Source organism: Phyllostomus hastatus, unplaced genomic scaffold (genome assembly GCF_019186645.2).
Source record: "Phyllostomus hastatus isolate PE091 unplaced genomic scaffold, TTU_PhHast_1.1 phas_scaffold_1066, whole genome shotgun sequence".
NCBI classification, from domain to species: domain Eukaryota; kingdom Metazoa; phylum Chordata; class Mammalia; order Chiroptera; family Phyllostomidae; genus Phyllostomus; species Phyllostomus hastatus.
This window is the reverse complement of record NW_025334004.1, coordinates 3,677,953-3,696,299: the sequence shown is the minus strand read 5'-3', so window position 1 is coordinate 3,696,299 and position 18,347 is coordinate 3,677,953. Positions and strand designations below refer to the sequence as shown.

Genomic DNA, 18,347 nt, shown 5'->3' with positions numbered 1-18,347 from the left:
ACATTCTTAACATATTGATTACATCACTTGCTGAGTTGAAGCATTTTGGTTAGTCCTCTTTTTTTTATTTTCATTACCCATACTTTAGGTATTCTATCAAAAGAAATTATTGGTAAGATTAATGTCATCATTTTCCTTAAGTTTCCTTCTGTGTGTTTTACAGTTTCAGGTCTCACACTTAACTCTTTAATCCCTTTCAAGTTAATTTTCTGTGTGGTATAACATAGGGATCCGGTTTTATTCTTTTACATGTAGCTAGCCAGTTATCCCAATGTTATTTATTGAAAAGACTATCCTTTTCCTACTGTGTGTTCATAGTGCCCTGTCAAAGATTAGGTGACCATAAGTAGGGGTTTATTTCTGGGCTCTCTGTTCTGTTTTGTTGGTTCATGTTCCTGTTTTTTATGCCAGTATGTTACTGTTTGATTACTATGTTTTTGTAACATTGTTTGAAATCAAGAAGTGTGATGACTCACCTTTGCTCTTTTTCTTTTTTAAATAAAACTTGTTGTATTTTTTCACATTACCATTTAGTCCCCAACTTATACTCACTCCACCAGCAATCACCACATTGTTGCCCATGAGTCCTTTTACCTTTTTGCTCCATCCCTTTACTCTCCAACCTCCCGTGTACACAATTATCCTGCTCTCCATCTACGAGTCTGTCCCTATTTTCCTTGTTAGTTCAGTTTGTTCATTAGAAGCCACATATGAGTGAAATCATAGGGTATTTGTCTTTCTCTGATTGACTTATTTCACTTTGCATAATGTTCTCCAGGTCTATCTATATCATCGCAAAGTGTAAAATTTTCTGCTTTTCTACAACTGAGTAGTATTCCGTTGTGTAAATATGGCAGTTGTTTAATCCACTCATCTACTGAAGAACACTTGGGCTGCCTCCATATATTTGCATTTGTAAATAACACTGCAATGAACATAGGGGTGCTTAGGTTTTTTTGAATTAGTGTATTGGGTTCTATCAGATATATTCCCAGAAGTGAAATAGCTGACTTGAAGAGCAGATCCATTTTTAATTGTTGAGGTATTTCCATACTGCTTTCCACAGCGACTGCACCAATCTGCAGTCCCATTAACAGTGGAAAAAGGTTCTCCTTTCTCTACATACTCGCCAGCACTTGTTTGTTGATTTACTGATGACAGCCATTCTGACAGATATGAGATGATATCTCACTGTGGTTTTAATTTGCATTTCTCTGATGATTAGTGATATTGAACTTCTTTTCATATGGCTATTGGCCATCTGTATGCCCTCTTTCAAGAAGTGTTTATTCAGGTTCTTTGCTCATTTTTAAATTGAATTGTTTGGGTTTGTTTTTGTTGGTGTTGAGTTTTGTAAATTCTTTATAAATTTTGGATATTAATCCCTTATCAGATGTATTGGCAAAAGGTTCTCCAATTTGTGGGTTGTTTTTTTACTTTGCTGATGATTTCCTTTGCTGTGAAAACTGTTTTTAGTTTGATGTACTCATCTGTTTATTAATTCTTTTGTTTCTCTTTCCTGGGGAGATATATCTGATAAAATATTGCTACAAGAAATGTCCAAGATTTTGCTGCCTATGTTTTCTTCTATAATTTTTATGGTTTGAGGTCTTACATTTAAGTCTGTGACCCATTTTGAATTTATTCTTGTGTGTGGTATAAGAAAGTGGTCTAGTTCTTTTTTTCTGTACATATCTGTTCAATTGTCCCAACACCATTTATTGAAAAGTATCTTTAGCCTATTGTATGTGCTTGCGTCCTCTGTCAAATATTAATTGACTATAAAGGTGTGGGTTTATTTCTTGGCTTTCTATTCTGTTCCATTGATCTATGCATGTTTTTATGCCAGTACCATGCTGATTTGTTGACTACGGCCTTATAGCATAGTTTCATATTAGGTAGTTTAATTCCTCCAACTTTTGTTCTTCTTCCTCGATTGCTGTTGTTATGAGGGGCCTTTTGTGGTTCCACATAAATTTTTTATATATTTGTTCTAGTTCTGTGAAACACACCAGTGGAATCTTGATAAGAAATGTGTGGAATCTATAGACTGCTTTGGGTAATATGGACATTTTAATGATGTTAATTCTTCCTATCCATGAACACCATATGTGCTTCCACTTGTTTGTATCTTCACCTATTTCTTTCTTCAGTGTCTTATAATTTTCTGAGTATGGGTCTTTTACATCCTTGGTTAGGTTTATTCCTAGGTATTTTATTCTTTTTGTAGGAATTGTGAATGGAATCATTTTCTTAACTTCCCTTTCTGTTTGTTTTTGGCATATAAAAATGCAACTGATTTCTGGATATTAATTTTGTATGCTTCTTTATTGAATTCATTATTAGTTTTAGCAGTTTCTTGGTGGAATCTTTGGGTTTCTCTATGTACAATATCATATCATCTGAAATGATGACAGTTTTACTTTTTCCTTTCCAATTTGGATACCTTTTATTTCTTCTTGTTGTCTGATTGCTGTGGCTAAGACTTTCAGTACTATGGTGAATAAGAGAGGTGAAAGCAGACATCCCTGTCTTGTTCTTGCTTTTAAAGGGGAAGCTTATAGTTTGTGCTTATTGAGTATGATGCTGGCAGTGGGTTTGTAATATATGGCCTTTATTATGTTTAGGTATAATCCTCTAATCCCACTTACCTGAGAGCTTTTATCATAAACAGGTGCTGGATTTTAGCAAATGCTTTTTCTGTGTGTATTGAAATAATTATATGGTTTTTACCCTTCATTTTGTTTACATGGTGAATCACATTTATTGATTTATGAATGTTGTACTAACCTGATATTCCTGGAATAAATCCCGTTTGATCATGGTGTATGATCTTTTTGTTGCATTACTCTATTTGGTTTGTTAATATTTTGTTGAAGATTTTAGCATCTATGTTAATCAGAGATATTGGCCTATAATTTTCTTTCTTTGTAGTGTCATTATCTGTCTTTGAAATTAGGATAATGCTGGCTTCATAAAATGAGTTTGGGAGCCTTCCCTCCTCTTGAATGTTATGAAATAATTGGAGGTGGAGACATATTAGTTCTTCTTGGAATTTTTGGTAAAATTCACCTGTGAAGCCCTCAGGCCCAGGGCTTTTGTTTGTTGGGAGTGTGTTGATTACTGCTTTAATTTCACTAGGTGTAATCTATCTATTCATATGATCTGATTCTTCCTGATTTAGTTTTGGAAGATTGTATGTTTCTAGGAATTTATCCATTTATCCAGTTTATCCAGTTTTTTGGCATGTAGTTGCTCATATTTGCTTACAATCCTATGTATTTCTTTGGTGTGAGTTATTTCTCCTTTTTCATTTCTGATTTTATTTATTTTGGATCTCTCTTTTTTCTTGATGAGTCTGATTAAAGGTTTATCAATCTTGTTTATCTTTTCAAACAACCAACTTTTGGATTGATTGACTTTTAAATATTTTTAGACTCTATTTCATTTTTTTCTGCTCTGATTTTACTTATTTCTTTCCTTCTACTCACTTTGGGATTTGTTTCTTGTTCTTTTTAAGTTCCTTTAAGTGTAAAGATAGATTATTTGAGCTTTTTTCTTGTTTTTTTTTTTTTGAGGTAGGCTTGTAATGCTATAAATTTCCCCCTCAGGACTGCTTTCCCCCAATGAGAATTGTTGTGTCTAGGAACATCATGGTGGTTCCTTGTTGGTAACTACCTGCTATTCTTTAAACATTATCATTTTAATTATATGTCTCTGTGCAGGTCTCTTTGGGGTTCTCTAAGCTTCCTGGACTTGTATGTCTTTTTCCTTCACCAGATTAGGGAAGTTTTCTGTCATTATTTCTTCAAACAGGTTCTTGATCCCTTGCTCACTCTCTTTTCCTTCTGGTATTCCCATGATGTGAATGTTGTTACACTTCATGTTGTCCAAAATGTTTCTTAAGCTTTTCTCATTTTTAAAAATTCTTTCTTCTTTTTGCTGATCTGCCTGGGTGTTTTTTCTACCTTGTCTTCCAAATCACTGATTCAGTCCTCCATTTCACATAACCTGCTATTTATTCCTTCTAGTGTATTATTTATTTCAGATATTGTATTATTTATTTCTGAATTGTTCTTTTTTATGGTTTCTATGTCTTTTTTTATGCCATTGAGTATCCTTATTATCATTACTCTAAACTCTCTATGTGATAAATTGCTTGCCTCCATTTCATATAGCTCTTCTTCTAAAGAATTCTCTTGTTCTTTCATTTGGGATATGTTTCTTTGTCTCCCCATTTGGGCTGCTTCTCTGTATTTGTTTCTTTTTATTAGGTAGATCTACAAAGACTCTGGTGTAGGCCTTTGTCAGACACTGCTGGTGACCGGTACTGCTCACATTTTTGGAGCTGTCAGTGATCCACATCATGTGGCTCCCTCTGCTGGACAGTCTTGTGGGGAAGTGGTTTTTCTGTCTGTCTGTGGCTATAAGGTTTCTCTCCAGCTAGTGTTCAGTTGGTTATTCAGGATGATTTCTCCACAATTTAGTTGTAATTCCAAATTGGTCCTGGGAGGAAGTTAGTGTAGCTTCTACTTACTCTTCTGCCATCTGGGATCTCACTTTTTGTTCTTGTTCAAGATTGATTTGGTTTTTCAGGACCTTTGTGGTTTAATATGAATTTTAGGGTAGTTTTCTTTTTCTGTTTTTGTTAAAAGCCTTTGAACATTTGATAAGGATTCCACTCAATTATAGATAACTTTGGGTAGTATGGCCATTTAAACAATATTAATCTTCCAATCCATGAACACACTATATCTTGTCATTTAATTGTATCTTCTTCAATTTCTTTCATCAATGTTTTATATATTCAGTGTACCTGTTTTTCACTTCCTTGGTTAAATTTATTTCTACATATTTTATTATTTTTGATGCTACTGTGTGTAAGATTGCTTTCTTAATTTCTCTTCCAGAGAATGCATTGTTTAGGGTAGAGAAATGCATGTGTTTTAATGTTGATTTTATATTCTGAAACTTTATTTAATTCATTCATTAGTTCTAAATAGTTTTGGTGGAATCTCCAGGGTATTTTTAATAAGGTTATGTCATCTGCAAACAGAGATAATTTTACCTTTTCCTTTCCAATTTAGATGCCTTTTAGTTCCTTTTTTTGCCTAATTTTCCTGGCTAGTATTTCCAGTGCTATGTTGAATAGAAGTGTTTCTGATCTTAGAGAAAAGGTTTTTAACTTTTCACTGTTGACTATACTGTTAGCGATGGACTTGTCATATATAACCTTTGTTATGTTGAAGTATATTTTTTTCTATACCAAATTTGTTTAGAATTTTTATCATAAAGGAGATTTAACTTTGTCAAATGCCCTTTTTACATCAGTTAAGATGATCATAGATTCTTATCCTTCATTCTATTAATGTGATGTTTCACATTTATTAATTTATTATGTTGAACATCCTTGCATTGCAGGAATTAATCTCACTTGATCACAGTGATTAATTCTTTCAATGTACTGTTAAATTCAGTTTGCTAGTATTTTCTTGAGGATTTTTGCATCATGTTCTTTTCTTGTAGCATCTATGTCTGATGTTAGTACCAGGGTAATGCTGGCCTTGTAAATAAAACTGGAAGTGTTTCTTCTTCTTCAGTTTGTTGGAAGAATTTGAGTAGTATTGATATTAATTCTTTTAAGCTTTGTCAGCTGAGATTAACAGCAGTGAAGACTGCAGGAATCCTCAGTGGCGAAAATTGTGGAGGTCTTCCGGTAGCAGTGGTGACTAGAATTAGTAAGGTCCTCAGTGGCAAACACGGCTGGTATTCTCCTACTTTTTGTGCATGGGAAGAAGCTATAGCTCTGGGTATACTTACTTGTACCAGGTCTGGTTCACTGAAACTCAATGTGGCAGCAAAATCAGTGTCCAGGGTTCAGGTACACACAGAACTACCATAGCAGCTAGGTTGAGGCATAGGTATATTTACTGTGGTGGTGGTATTAATTCTGAGGTGTGGGCATGTGCACACTTCCTATGGAATTAAGGTCTGGGTCTCTTGTGCTTATTGCAGTGACTCAAGCCCAGAGGTGGGGGAAAAAGTTGGGAGACTCAGGAGCAGCATGGGTCCAGGGATGATAGGGTGCAGTGGTGGCTTAGGCTCAAGAGGCAGGGTGTAGCAGCAACATGCCCTAGGGATGGCATCATTAGGGCCAAGCTGCTGCTGTCCCACATCTACCCCTGGGGGGCCAGTGTTGGGACTTTTTTCCATTCTAATGATGCTAGGATGAAACCCCAACTTGGGTGCCAAGGGCAGAGCACAAAGAAGCAGTGGTGTGGCCCCAGTGATGGTGGTTCAAAACCATGACTTGGGACCCAGAGAGTAAGAGGCAAAACAGTGGCCACTCCAGTCCCATAGATGGCAAGGCACCGTGGCATCCTGATTCAAAAGTGGGCAAAGCTTCAACTGGGGCTCCTGGAAACAAGTCTCACCTCAGTGACAGCTCTAGCCTTGGAGAGGAGATGCAGCATCGGGAACTCAGAGCATCTCTGTCAGCTGGGTTTAGCACTAGAGAAGACTGTGGGGATTCTTGGTAACAAAGGCTGCAAATTCCAGGACAGTGATGAGGCTTGATGGAGTTCTTCTGCTCTTTTTTCAGCCACTTGATGAAGTCCCTCTGAGGGGATCCTTTTGAATGATGAGCTGCTCCATACTAGCTCGTGGGGTGATGCAGGTGAAATGCTTTCTATTATTTTCCATGAAGCCATTCTTGGTGTTTGAGCTCCAAATGGTTTCTGCTGTTTCTTCACTATAGTCCAGAAGTTCCCCAGAGCTATTTTCATCAGTTTACACTTGTTTTATTGTTTTTATTGTTTCTGTTGGGTAGACGTGCTAGGACCTCCAAGCTCACCATCTTGATGACAGCACAACTTCAAATTCTACCCATTTTATAAATGTAAAACTTAGGTTTAAAATGGTTAAGTAGCTTGCCCGAGGTCACAAGGGGCAGAAAGCAGAGGCAGAATGTGAACTCTGTCCTATCTGACTCAAGTCCTTTAGCCAGTATGTAATGTGAATTGAATCAAATCAAAATGAAGTTAAGGGGTTATAGAAAAGAACTAATAGTATCAATAAAAAGAATTCTCTAATCAGAGATACTGATTAGAGAATTAATACCAATTAGATACTAATCAGTGAAAATGTTGTTTCAGTCCAGTTCTCCAATAAAAGAGGAAGCCATTCTCCAATTATGTCTGAGAACTAATAAGAACTAGAACTAAGAACTAAGAATAATAATTAAGAACTAACTAGAACTTTGGCTAATAAGAAAAAGGAAGAGAAAGAAGCCTCTCCCTCTCAAAGTTTATATCATGTCTACTTTATTATCAAATCCTGTAGTTTTTTTTTTCTTTTTGGACAACTCTGGCTCAGATTCTCATCTATCAGCTAAAATGTAGCATAAATATCAGCTAAAATAATCCCATAAGCACTCTATCTTTTGTCCCTCATGATATCCTTTACTCCCATGCACTTCCATTTAGTTACCAGGAGAATCTTCACTAAAAAGAGCATTGTGTATGCCCTTGCCCATGTGCAAGGACTTTCCATCGTTGCCCATTACCTATGGAGTAAATTCTAAACTTCTGAACTTAGCACTCAATTCCTGTTAGAATCTATTTCTACATTTCCAATATTATTTCTTATATACTTTTTTACAACTGTAAAGCACCAATAAAGTCAATTACATGTGGTTTCCCATGGCTCGAGTTTTACTATTTCAGTAGTAATGTTATCCTTTTGGTTTGGAAAGACTTCCCACCCTGTATGTTGAATTCTGACCTCTAATCTCAAATTCAAATGTCACATCCTCTAAGAAGTTCTGTAAATCCCATGACTAGAAACATCTTGACTTTTCTCTGTGTTTGTCTATATTTTTATTTTTACTCTATCATTATAATGCTGGACTTTCTATTAGAAGTTAGTGGGTCACATCTAGTAGCTCCTCTATTGTAGTCAAAGCTCTTTCAGGGCAATCTTTCTAAAAGTGCAAATTTGATCGAGCCAGTTCTCTGCTTCACATTCTTCATTGGTTTTTCATTACCAATAGAACAAAATCTAAACTTCTTAACATGACGTAACTGCTTCCCATTAACTGTGCCGCACTCTCCCTTTAGTCAAGTCTCCCATGACTCTCACCTGCACCCTAGTTCTCAGTCATATCCACTGGCTGACATGGATTTTTATAGACATTGCTGTTTCTTGATGTAATGCCTTTGAAATAGTAGCTCTTAGATATCTTTTCACAAAATTGCATCAACCTGCACTACACCATAAGTGTGTCAAAACATGTGAAAAGTTGAAGCAGAGCTGTGCAAATTGAGAACAATAGAAAGAGCCCGTCATATCAAAGTGTCTCTTAACTGTGTGGGAATGCTGAAATAAGTTAGCAAACAGTCCAGTGAGGCCAGGCTAGACTGAACCTTTATGGTATAAGAGGTCCAAGTACTATGAGGGAAATGAGAGTATTTTCCATGTTGTTTGGTGGCTTTCCTGCTACTGTGTTTCTGAGTTATACAGGTATGGAACTGACTCAACATAAGCTAATTTGCTTATCTCTTACCAACCAAAATTCCTGGCTTCTGTAAAAATTATCCCAGTATTTGCTTTAACTGAAATTATTGATTTCAATTAAACACTATGATTACCTTCTGTTAGCCATGGTAAAAGCCTGTATTAATATGCAATATGAAAACACATCAACCCACATACACCAATTATCTTCGACTGAGTAAGTGATGAGCTTAGCTAACTGTCAGCTAGCAGAAAAACCTGAGGTGAAAGATACTGTGTAGGTTTTGAGGAGCTAACAGGCTGGGAGTCTGTGAACTGTGGGCATCTGGGGAAAGTAGTACTTGTAGAGATGGGGGAAGGTATATGTTACATGAAATGCATGACAGTGATAACAATAGTTGACATTTGTTGAAAGCTTATAATGTGCAAGACCTAAGGGATTTACACGAAAAATGAACTCACTTTATCATCACAGCAGTCCTATGAGTAGAGACTATTATTATCTCCACTTTATCCAATGAAGAAAATGGTTCACAGAACAGTTAAGCTCTTGACTAAATTTACCCAGCTAGCCAGGATTCCAACCCATGCTGTCTGGCTTCATGCCCTGATCTCAACTACAACTATATACTGCCCCTCAGAAACTAGGGGGCGCTGGAGAGAGATTTAATCTACTAGATCAAACAAATCAATTAATCCAATTGGCATTTGCTTTATCTGTCATTGAAGAATGACAAACATGAAAGAGAGAAGACATTGATGAAGACAGTAGGGTGGTGTAGCACCAGAGTGAGCCCCCTGAACCCTGCTGGTAAAATTATACAGCAGCAGTGCCTACGTGGATACCTCCAGCACCTGTTACAGTCTCAGAGGTTTGTAAAATGTCATTTGATTTTCTTCTGTTGAAATCACTGGGAACAGATCTAACTTTAGTACCTACAGAATTAACCTTGGGAAGTCACATACCTTGACTGCTTGTCTGGAAAGAGTAGTTAATCTTCTCATAGGACTTCGGGTGTATTGCACTGTAGTGACTGGAGCCAATGCAAAAAATATTTTAATCCTTTTAGCCAGCTCTGGATTTGTAGAGAATGCTATAAAAGCTGAAAGGGAAGAAAACACTAGTTTATAGACTTAAAAAAATTCCTAATCATTTTAAAACACACAAAAAATAGTTATAGTAAAAACAACAATAGAAATAAAAAATAATTCAGAGTAAGCACAATTTGTAGAGGAGGATTTTCTAAATTTCCCAAGAATGGAATTGGTGAATTCAGAACAAAGTGCTTCCTTGTCCTTGGAGAGTGCAAGAGTTATAGAGAGGGTTTGCACAGCCCTCATGGGACATATGGAGGTAAGCTCCTTGCTCAACCATCCTCTTTGGTATCAGACAAAACTGGACTTTAATTTTGGCTTACATTCACTAGCTATTTAAAACTTGGGTGGGTTAACTATGTGAGTCTCAGTTTTTGAAATCTGTAAATGTGGGAAAGGAATCTTACAGGATGATTCTTTTGAAGGTTAAAATACACATATATAAAGCTTAAGATATTATTTGGCAGTATCACCATTAGAAAGGATTTCTAAATTCAGCCATTTGTAAAATATGGATGATAATGGTCTCACACATTTGTAATGTACAGGCATATACAATCCGTCTTTATACTAGAAACTTAATTAGGATTAGGATACAGAAAAGGGAATGGTGGAAATGCTATCGACACTGTTGAGGTCTGTGGCAGAAGGAGGAGTAGTGAAGGAAGTGAAGTGCCTCATGGTATTGTCCACACGCCCCATCTGCATCCAGCCCATCCCCGCACGCCCTGGGAAGTGAAGGGTGTGCTGATCACGACACATGACCGGTGGGATTTGTAATTCTCTGTTCTCTTTTCAGTGTCTTCACTAGACTGTGAGCTCTTTAAAGGAAAAGTGTCTGCCATATTTACCTCTGCCCCCCACCCCAGCATCTAATCCAGTATCTGAAAAACGTTTCTTGTGTATAAAAATGAATAATTCTCTCTCCTTATGGCTTATTTATCAATCTCCAGATTTAGTTCTATGGGGAAAAGTCCTTGTTGTGGTTCTCCTTTTTTATTTTTAATCTTCAGAAATCAGACAGAGAAAATGGCTTTCCAACTCAAGTCCCCAAGCTAGAGACATCACAGAGGGAAGAAATCCTGACCCCTTTCACGAATAGGGAAGCAGATCCTCTGACACTCTCAGGTCACACCTGCCCCAAACACACCGATGGTGGTGCCCTGGGAGTGGCCCACATAGTAGAGTCGCTCCTGTCCAGTTTTCTCTACAATAAAATTGATTGTGGCTGGAAGATCATATTTAGCCATCTCATCCAAACTGCCAAAGGAAAAAAACACAACAAAATTGGAAAAGATATCATTGTTAGGCCTGCAATATCCAAACACATTCATTGCATAGATACTTAGCTTTTGTTAAATCTAAGAGTAGAGTTAATACGTGATATTATGGGTCTCTGGGACTTCTGAGGATGCAAGTCACCTTGATTGCACAGTTAAGAAATTGGAATTAGAAAAATCTGAGTTACAAAGGTCTATGCTTTTCCTAAAAGACTATTCACATTTCACTTAATTCTATGTCAGATTTACCAAACTCTCTTTAAAAAGAACAATTACCTAAAATGCAATATACAGGATCTGGCAGAAGTAAGGCCTGCTTGAGCGTGGTTGATAGGGTAATAATGTGGGATTAATAAATTATAGTATTAATTTGAACATTTCACCTAAAATGTCAGATGATATACTTGAGTGTGGTATTGTTATGTTACAGAATTACATGCTTACAATATTGTAATAAAAGATTTTGTAAAAAAGGAAAGGTGCATTCTTTGTGCCAGACCCTGTATTTGAAAAAATATATAATAAAGGAAACAGCCCTCGCTGGTGTAGCTCAGTGGATTGAGCATGGGCTGTGAACCAAAGGGTCCCCAGTTTGATTCCCAGTCAGGGCACATGCCTGGGTTGCGGGCCAGGTCTCCAGTGGGGGCCACGTGAGAGGCAACCATAAATTGATGTTTCTCTCTCTCTTTCTCCCTCCCTTCCCCTCTCTCTCTAAAAAAAATTAAATTTTAAAAAATCTTTAAAAAATGTTATCTTTAAAATAAATAAACAAACAAATAAATAAATAAAACAGATTTGTAGCCTTCGGCCCAGAAAGGCTGAATCAAGGAAGACACCTGGGAATCTGAATACTTATCAGTAGCTTCAGGTGCTTCTTTTTGTGTGTGCGTTTGTATGTGTAGCTGGGAAAACACTCATCTCGGGAATCATCATGTTATTTGCAATAGTTCAATGACACAGTTGCACTGGGGCATGCAATTAGGAAATGCCAAGTGGCTTCCAGGAATAAGGTGGAAATGAGGTCAGGGAACAAAAGACTCTCACGGCCTTCAAGGCATGGTTCTAACTGCCTCTGCAAGTGCAGGTGCAAGGGTCTGTCCCAGTGACCAAGCAGGCCTGGCTTCTAGAGCCAACAGTGCCTAAGGGAAGGCTGGTGGCGACACTCTGCTCTTTAATCATCCCACAGTCAGGCTTTCTCCTTATTTTCCCCAAAACCTACCGCTGGGGGCAGATTTCAATACTGCCCCCATGTGAAGGGAAGAGTTTTTTCACCACTCGGTGAGTAAACATTTGCGTATCATCCTCACACAGGATTAGGCTCACCCTTGGCATATCATGAATGTCTAGTTCTCAGGATTTTCAACAAGAATCTGTTTCTGGTCCCAGTTATCAGTCAGTTTCATTTTTTCCTCTTTCATAAGAGTACCATGTCAGCTTCTTTTGGAGTCCACATGGACAAAGAGATAGTCTTGGAATTAACCTTTTCCTAAGGCTGACTTTTGCATTTTGATTTTTTTGCATACACAATTTGCATATGCACATGCATGCATGTGTTTACCACCCCCCCCCCCACATACCAGCAAGTAGGGTGTTAGAGACAAACATTAATGCAATAATAAGGACATTTTTTCAGAGCTGGTGAAGAAAGCCTGGGCAAAGGAGAAAACATTTATTTCCTTCTTGAGGATTTCATTGGATGCATTTGGACAGAAAGGGAAAAATTGAAGTGTTCATCCATATATATGAGTCAAGTATACATTTTATTCGTTACTATGTATCTCCTTACCTGAAGGCCCAGAATTCTGGTGATGTGGGTGAAAATTTCAAGTGTTTTCTGGACCAGGTATTTCCCCGGCTGTTCCCCATCCACACATCATAACCAGCATCTGCCAGAAGGAAAGCTAAGCTGTTGTTGGGCAGGTTGCAAATCCAGTTAGTGGCAGATGCGATTAAGCCATGTTGCAAATAAACAACAGGCCTCGGAGCTGCAAAACACAGGCAACAAGAATGTCAAGTCTACTTCCTCAGTAGCCACAAGAGAATTCTCTTTCCTGACTTCCTGTAGTATAGAAGAGACATTAAGAGACGAAATCTGGCACTACGCAAACGTAGGTTCAAGTCGTTTCTGAACTACTTACTTGGGCAAGTTATTTATCTTCTCTACATCTTGCTTTTCTTTTTGTAAAATTTGAAATTATATATAATGTATTGTGTTGTTCTGTAGGTGTTGGAGTCAGATTGTCCTGGTTCAAAATCTATTCCACTATGTATTAACCCTTTTGTGGTTATCTCAGCTCACTTATCTGCATAATGGGTAATAATGACATTATCTCATAGCAGAGTCATAAGAATTAATTAGAATTTAAATACATAAAAGACTGTCCAGGACAACAAATATTTGCTCTATTATTATTTATATTAATGACATTTTTTCTCAAGAAGTAACTGATAGTAAAACTAACTTTTTCTCCAAATAATAACAAAAACCATAAAAATGCCATTTGTTGAATACCAGGCACTACGCTAGATATTTTACACACTGCTTAATTTAATATGTTCTTTCAGATAGCAAGGTTCAAATATTTAAGTGAAATGTTATGCCATGTAAAATTGTTAATATAAAAATCTTGTTCATAATGTAAAATTGAAACAATCTGACTAAAAAAGAGAAAAAAAGGAAGTGGGGAAATGGTGTTGAAAACTCCAAGAAGACAGAGAAGTGACCAGGATTTTTTTTTTTTTTAAATAAATGGTTTGGAATGCTCTGTTGCTACCTCAGGACTCTCCCTCGGGTCAGTTTTGGTGCTGCACCAGCTTTTGAAGATTGGGTAGGCCAGACTGGACTCTCAGAGAGCCTTCAGCATCTGAAAGCAAGGAACTGTGTCCATTTACCCAGCTTTTCAGAAGACAGAAGGAAGAGGTACTACTAATTCTACAGACGGCAGTCATAGTCCCTCCCTGATCTGAGCCCTCAGGCAGCTTCTCCATCTCCTGCATTTTGCCAGCTTCCTGGCAGAGATCATGAGATAAAAGATTGAGGAAACAAAGTTCTTGTGAGTATTTATAAAGAAAATAAACTTATTGTAGGGATAGGGAGGGAATGGATGTTTCTATTAAGTCATCACCATTTCATAGCTCCCTCTTTTTAAAAGTTGAGATTTTCTCTTTAAATAATTAACCCTTCTGATGTTACAGTGTTTGTTATACAACAACACTCCAAAGAACAAAGGGAGCTAGAAATTAGAAAACAAGTAAAGAATTCTTGCCAAATGAATCTCTCTCCTCTCTACAGATATCAGCCTATATTGCAGGGAGCTAGAAATGGCCCTTTCATTCAGTTTAAGTATAGAACTAGTAGTGTCAGATTTACTTTAAAAATGAAATTCCACTGGCTTGGGTGGAGGACTAATTACAACTGATATAATGGCAGCTAGAAAGCTATTGTAGTAGTTAAAGGAAAAGATGATAATGATGTACAAGCCTAGACTTGAGTGATCTTGAAGTTAAAAGAATTTTGCAAATAAGAAAGAAATTTAGAAGACCAATATTGGTGATTGGCTATATATATAGTAGGTAAAGAAGAAGAATTATCAAAATGACTCCTAGTTTTCTACTTTAAGCTAGGAAATGGTAACTCTAGAGTAAGACTGAGTTTTCTTTTTTGTGTTTTTTAGGAAAGAGGACAAAGAGAAATAAAAGACAAAATAAACAGTGTATATAAGATGTCTTCAAAATTCCAAAGGGTTGTACAGATGGAAGGGAGTAGTAGAGGTGGAGCGTCTCTAATGGAAGACACTGGGCTCTGTTTCAGAACAAAAGCTGCCTCGCTGCTATCAGCACATCCAGGAATCTCACCCTTAGACATTATGCCTTTCATAACAAAATTAATCCTACCTGCTCTTGAACACCTTCTTCCATGAGGAATCCTGTAAATTCCAAGGATATAACCATCTTTTGTCACAACATCATATTTTTCATAAGGATAACCCCAGTAAGAAATAATTTGGCTCTGAAAAGAGGAAAGAAAAATATATATGTTCATGATGCAGTCTCTTGATTTCTATACCTGCAGTGCAATATAATACTTTAAGTCACAGCCTACCTTCCTCTGTGTATTGAGACAAAATAAAGCAGGACAATCAGGATAGCTTGAGGAGGGCTTTAAAGGGGGATAGATACAGCAAAGGCATGAGTGAGGCAAGATTGGGTGACTGTATTACTTTGTTTTGCTTGGCCTGATATTATTAATGCACCCCAGTTTATTCTCAAAAATTTTTACAAGAAATTATATGGTCATAATGAGGGAAACCACAGGTGATTGTGCAGTACCCTATGGATAATAACAAGTGAGCTGTCACTGAACTTTTACCATGAAGGAGATGAAAGGAAGTGATTACCAGAACAGAACCAGAAAGTCAAGCAGAGAGGACCACATTGAGAGAGCTGTAACTTTTAGCAGAGGGAGATGGCCTGTCTAGGGTGACCTCATGGAGGGGACCAAAGCAATAATTCATATGATTTCACTTTCCCCCTTCCTTCTGATCTCCTGCTCACGATTTCCATTGGATGAACTGAACTGAAAACCAAAGGTCCAGGGAGCTTGTTGACCTAGTTCTTACAGGTCAGCCTCTTGGACAGAGAAAACAGTATAAAAAAATACAGAGTAGATCTAGAGGGGTAAACTAAAGATATCCCAACCACAGATACACAAGAAAGAGGGGAACTACTGTTTATTGCAGAGAAGATGGTTTATACCTCCTGTTTTATTAATCTTAACAAATAGACTTTAAGATAAAATTTTACCCATTTTTGCAGCTGAGAAAACTGAACTGCTGGAAGATTAACAACCTGTCTGAGATTGTACAAGTAGAAAAAGATAAAGATAAAATTAAAGCCACAGTAACTTTAGCTCAAAAGCATGCCCTTACCACAAGATTATGTATTTGACCATGCCAGGCACACAAGAGGTGTGTATACGTTATGGGACCACATGAAACAGTGGTTATGGGCACAGACTCTAGAGACTCACAGTATGACACCGAATTCCAACTCTTCCTCTTGCTAGCTATGAAGCTTTTAGAAAATTACTTAACCTTCTTCTGCCTCATTTCCCTCAACTCTAAGACAAAAATAATAATGGTAGCTCTTCACAGATATGTTGTGAGGATTATACATAAAGAGTCTAAAATAGTGCTTGGCGCAATCTAAGTGATCCATAATGTTAATTATTCTTTTTTTCTCCTCACCCAAGAACACATTTTTTTTTTATTTTAGAGAGAGGGGAAGGAAGGGAGAGAGAAGAGAAACATCGATGTGTGAGAAGCTGATCAGCTGCTCTAGTAGCACCTTAAACAGACTAAACCTGCAATCTAGGCACGCTCCCTGACTGGGAATTGAACCTGTGATCTTTTGGTTTATGGGATGATGCTCCAAACAAATGAGCCACTCTAGCCAGGACTAATGTTTATTATTCTTATGATTATTATAGAATAATTAAGAGCCAAAAAGCATTCAGATCAGAAAGAATAAAATGTGTGTGAATATGGGAGGTAAAGGAGAATTTGGATTGAGGACATATATTTATAGATTGTGAGTTCAGCAGTGTGGTAGAAGTTTAGGGGTGTCTGCTGGGTGCATTGGAGTGAGAAACAAGACACTAATTTTAAAACTTTGACAGTTCTATTCTTAAAGTTCTAATATAAACAGGTGCGGGCAAGCACATCAGTGGTGTACAGTGTTCGCAGGAGTATGGAGTATCCCATTAGAACAAAGTCTACAGTGGATATCAGTCATTTGTCTTTTTCTTTCCTCCCTCCTGCCTTCCCTTCCTCCCTCCCTCCCTTCCTTCCTTCCTTCGCAGCACTGTTCTATTCTATCACTCTACTTCATTCAATCCCACTTCTGGTATGAATTCCTGCATGTTAAGATACTTTTGGTTAAGGGCAAACCAAAGCCAGTCCCAGCTTACTGAACTAAAGGAGTACACTGATATAGTTCAAAAATCACAGAAACTGCTCTAGAAACAAAACCTCAGGAAGAACTCAAGGATACTCTGTAGTATGAACTCATGAACATTTTCTTCAGTGAGCCACTGTGAGATGGTAGCTCAACTACCAGGAGAGGGAGAATTAACTTTCCCAACTTGAATCAGGTCTTTCAACCCTTAGATTAGTTAGTCATGTCAAGGAACAGGGAAGGAGGCACAGATTCCATCAAATTAGAATTGTTGAAAACTAAACAATCACATCAATTATGTCTAAAATAATGATGACTGAATAAATCCTTAGCCTATTTTTTTCCTTAATGGATGACTTACAATATTCATATTAGCTTCAGGATTTGTGATGCTTCCTTTCTTGTGATAACCACATAGAGGGCCAAGAAGAAGCATCCAGCATGCTGCTGCTAAAAGCTGCCACATTTGGGGTCTGCCTAGGAAAGGAAATATTAATATTCCTGTCATCAAAGAGAATTCCAAATGTGAAGTATGGCATAATATTCTATAACAGTACTGTGGGAGCGAGGAGAAACACACTTCTAGTTGTGCTCTAACAAGTAATATAATTAATTTATTCAAGACTCATCCCACGAAAAATCTAAATGGTAACTTTTCAGTAGAAAGAAAGAAGAAAGTGTCAATTAAGTGTCCAATAGGTAATTGGACAAAGAAGGAAATGTACAATTTGCAGAAAAAGAAATATAATGGCCAATATATTAATCAAAGTAGATTTAATAACTTTAATTATGGATAAATTAATATTTTTTCTTCTGATGGTGGGAGTGAGCACTGGCATAGCCTTAATGGAAAGAAATTTTTTAGCATGTCTTAAAAATTTAAAAATATTCATACCTTTCACTCAGTCATTTTATTTTCAGGAGTCTATCCAAAAGAAATATAATATATGTAGGTAACATGTATAAAATTATTTCTTATATCTTAGAATAGTGAAATTTACCAAGATAAGAGATTGATAAAATTAATTATGAGTGAGGAAGAATGAAATTATTTAGATAACAAGTATTATTTTTACATGTGATATGTGAAATTCCTATTATATACTAATAAGGAAAAACAACGTACATAAATTGTGTAGATATCTCCTCACTTGAGAACATTGATTTTTATAGGGAAACGGAGGGCAGGAAGGGAGGAGGGGGAGATAGGAAAAGAAAGAGAGGGAGAAAAATTGATTCGTTGCCTCCCACAGGCTCCCCAGTGAGGGATTGAATCAGCAACCTAGGCATGTGGTCTGACCTGGAATTGAACTGGCAACCTTTCACTGCCCAGAGTGATGCTCCAACCAACTGACCCAAGCCGCCAGGGCATGTGCGCATATTTTGAACTCATGAGAAAACAAATTATAAAGGGGGAAAAAAGACTAAGCACCAAATTTTATTATGGTTACATCTGAATAGCAAATACTTGAATGGATGATTGTTTTTTTCATTTTTAAAGGA

The 18,347-nt window shown here is 37.1% G+C and overlaps 1 protein-coding gene across 5 annotated transcripts in view; it reads right to left on the bottom strand.

Annotated features, from left to right (window-relative positions):
- The window catches only part of LOC123828794 (lipase member K-like), a 74,314-nt gene that overhangs the window by 13,700 nt on the left and 42,267 nt on the right, over positions 1-18,347 (bottom strand). Inside the window, exons 1-5 of one of the 5 annotated variants that reach the window (XM_045854135.1) lie at positions 17,206-17,325; positions 14,784-14,898; positions 12,676-12,874; positions 10,760-10,869; positions 9,481-9,617 (exon numbers count right to left, since the gene is read on the bottom strand). In XM_045854135.1, coding sequence (XP_045710091.1) covers positions 9,481-9,617; positions 10,760-10,869; positions 12,676-12,874; positions 14,784-14,898; positions 17,206-17,310 — 666 coding nt within the window. In that variant the 5' untranslated portion in view covers positions 17,311-17,325. Of the gene's footprint in view, positions 1-9,480; positions 9,618-10,759; positions 10,870-12,675; positions 12,875-14,783; positions 14,899-17,205; positions 17,326-18,347 lie in introns of those variants that run through there. The other 4 variants (XM_045854138.1, XM_045854139.1, XM_045854136.1 and 1 more) reach the window with 4 other exon arrangements.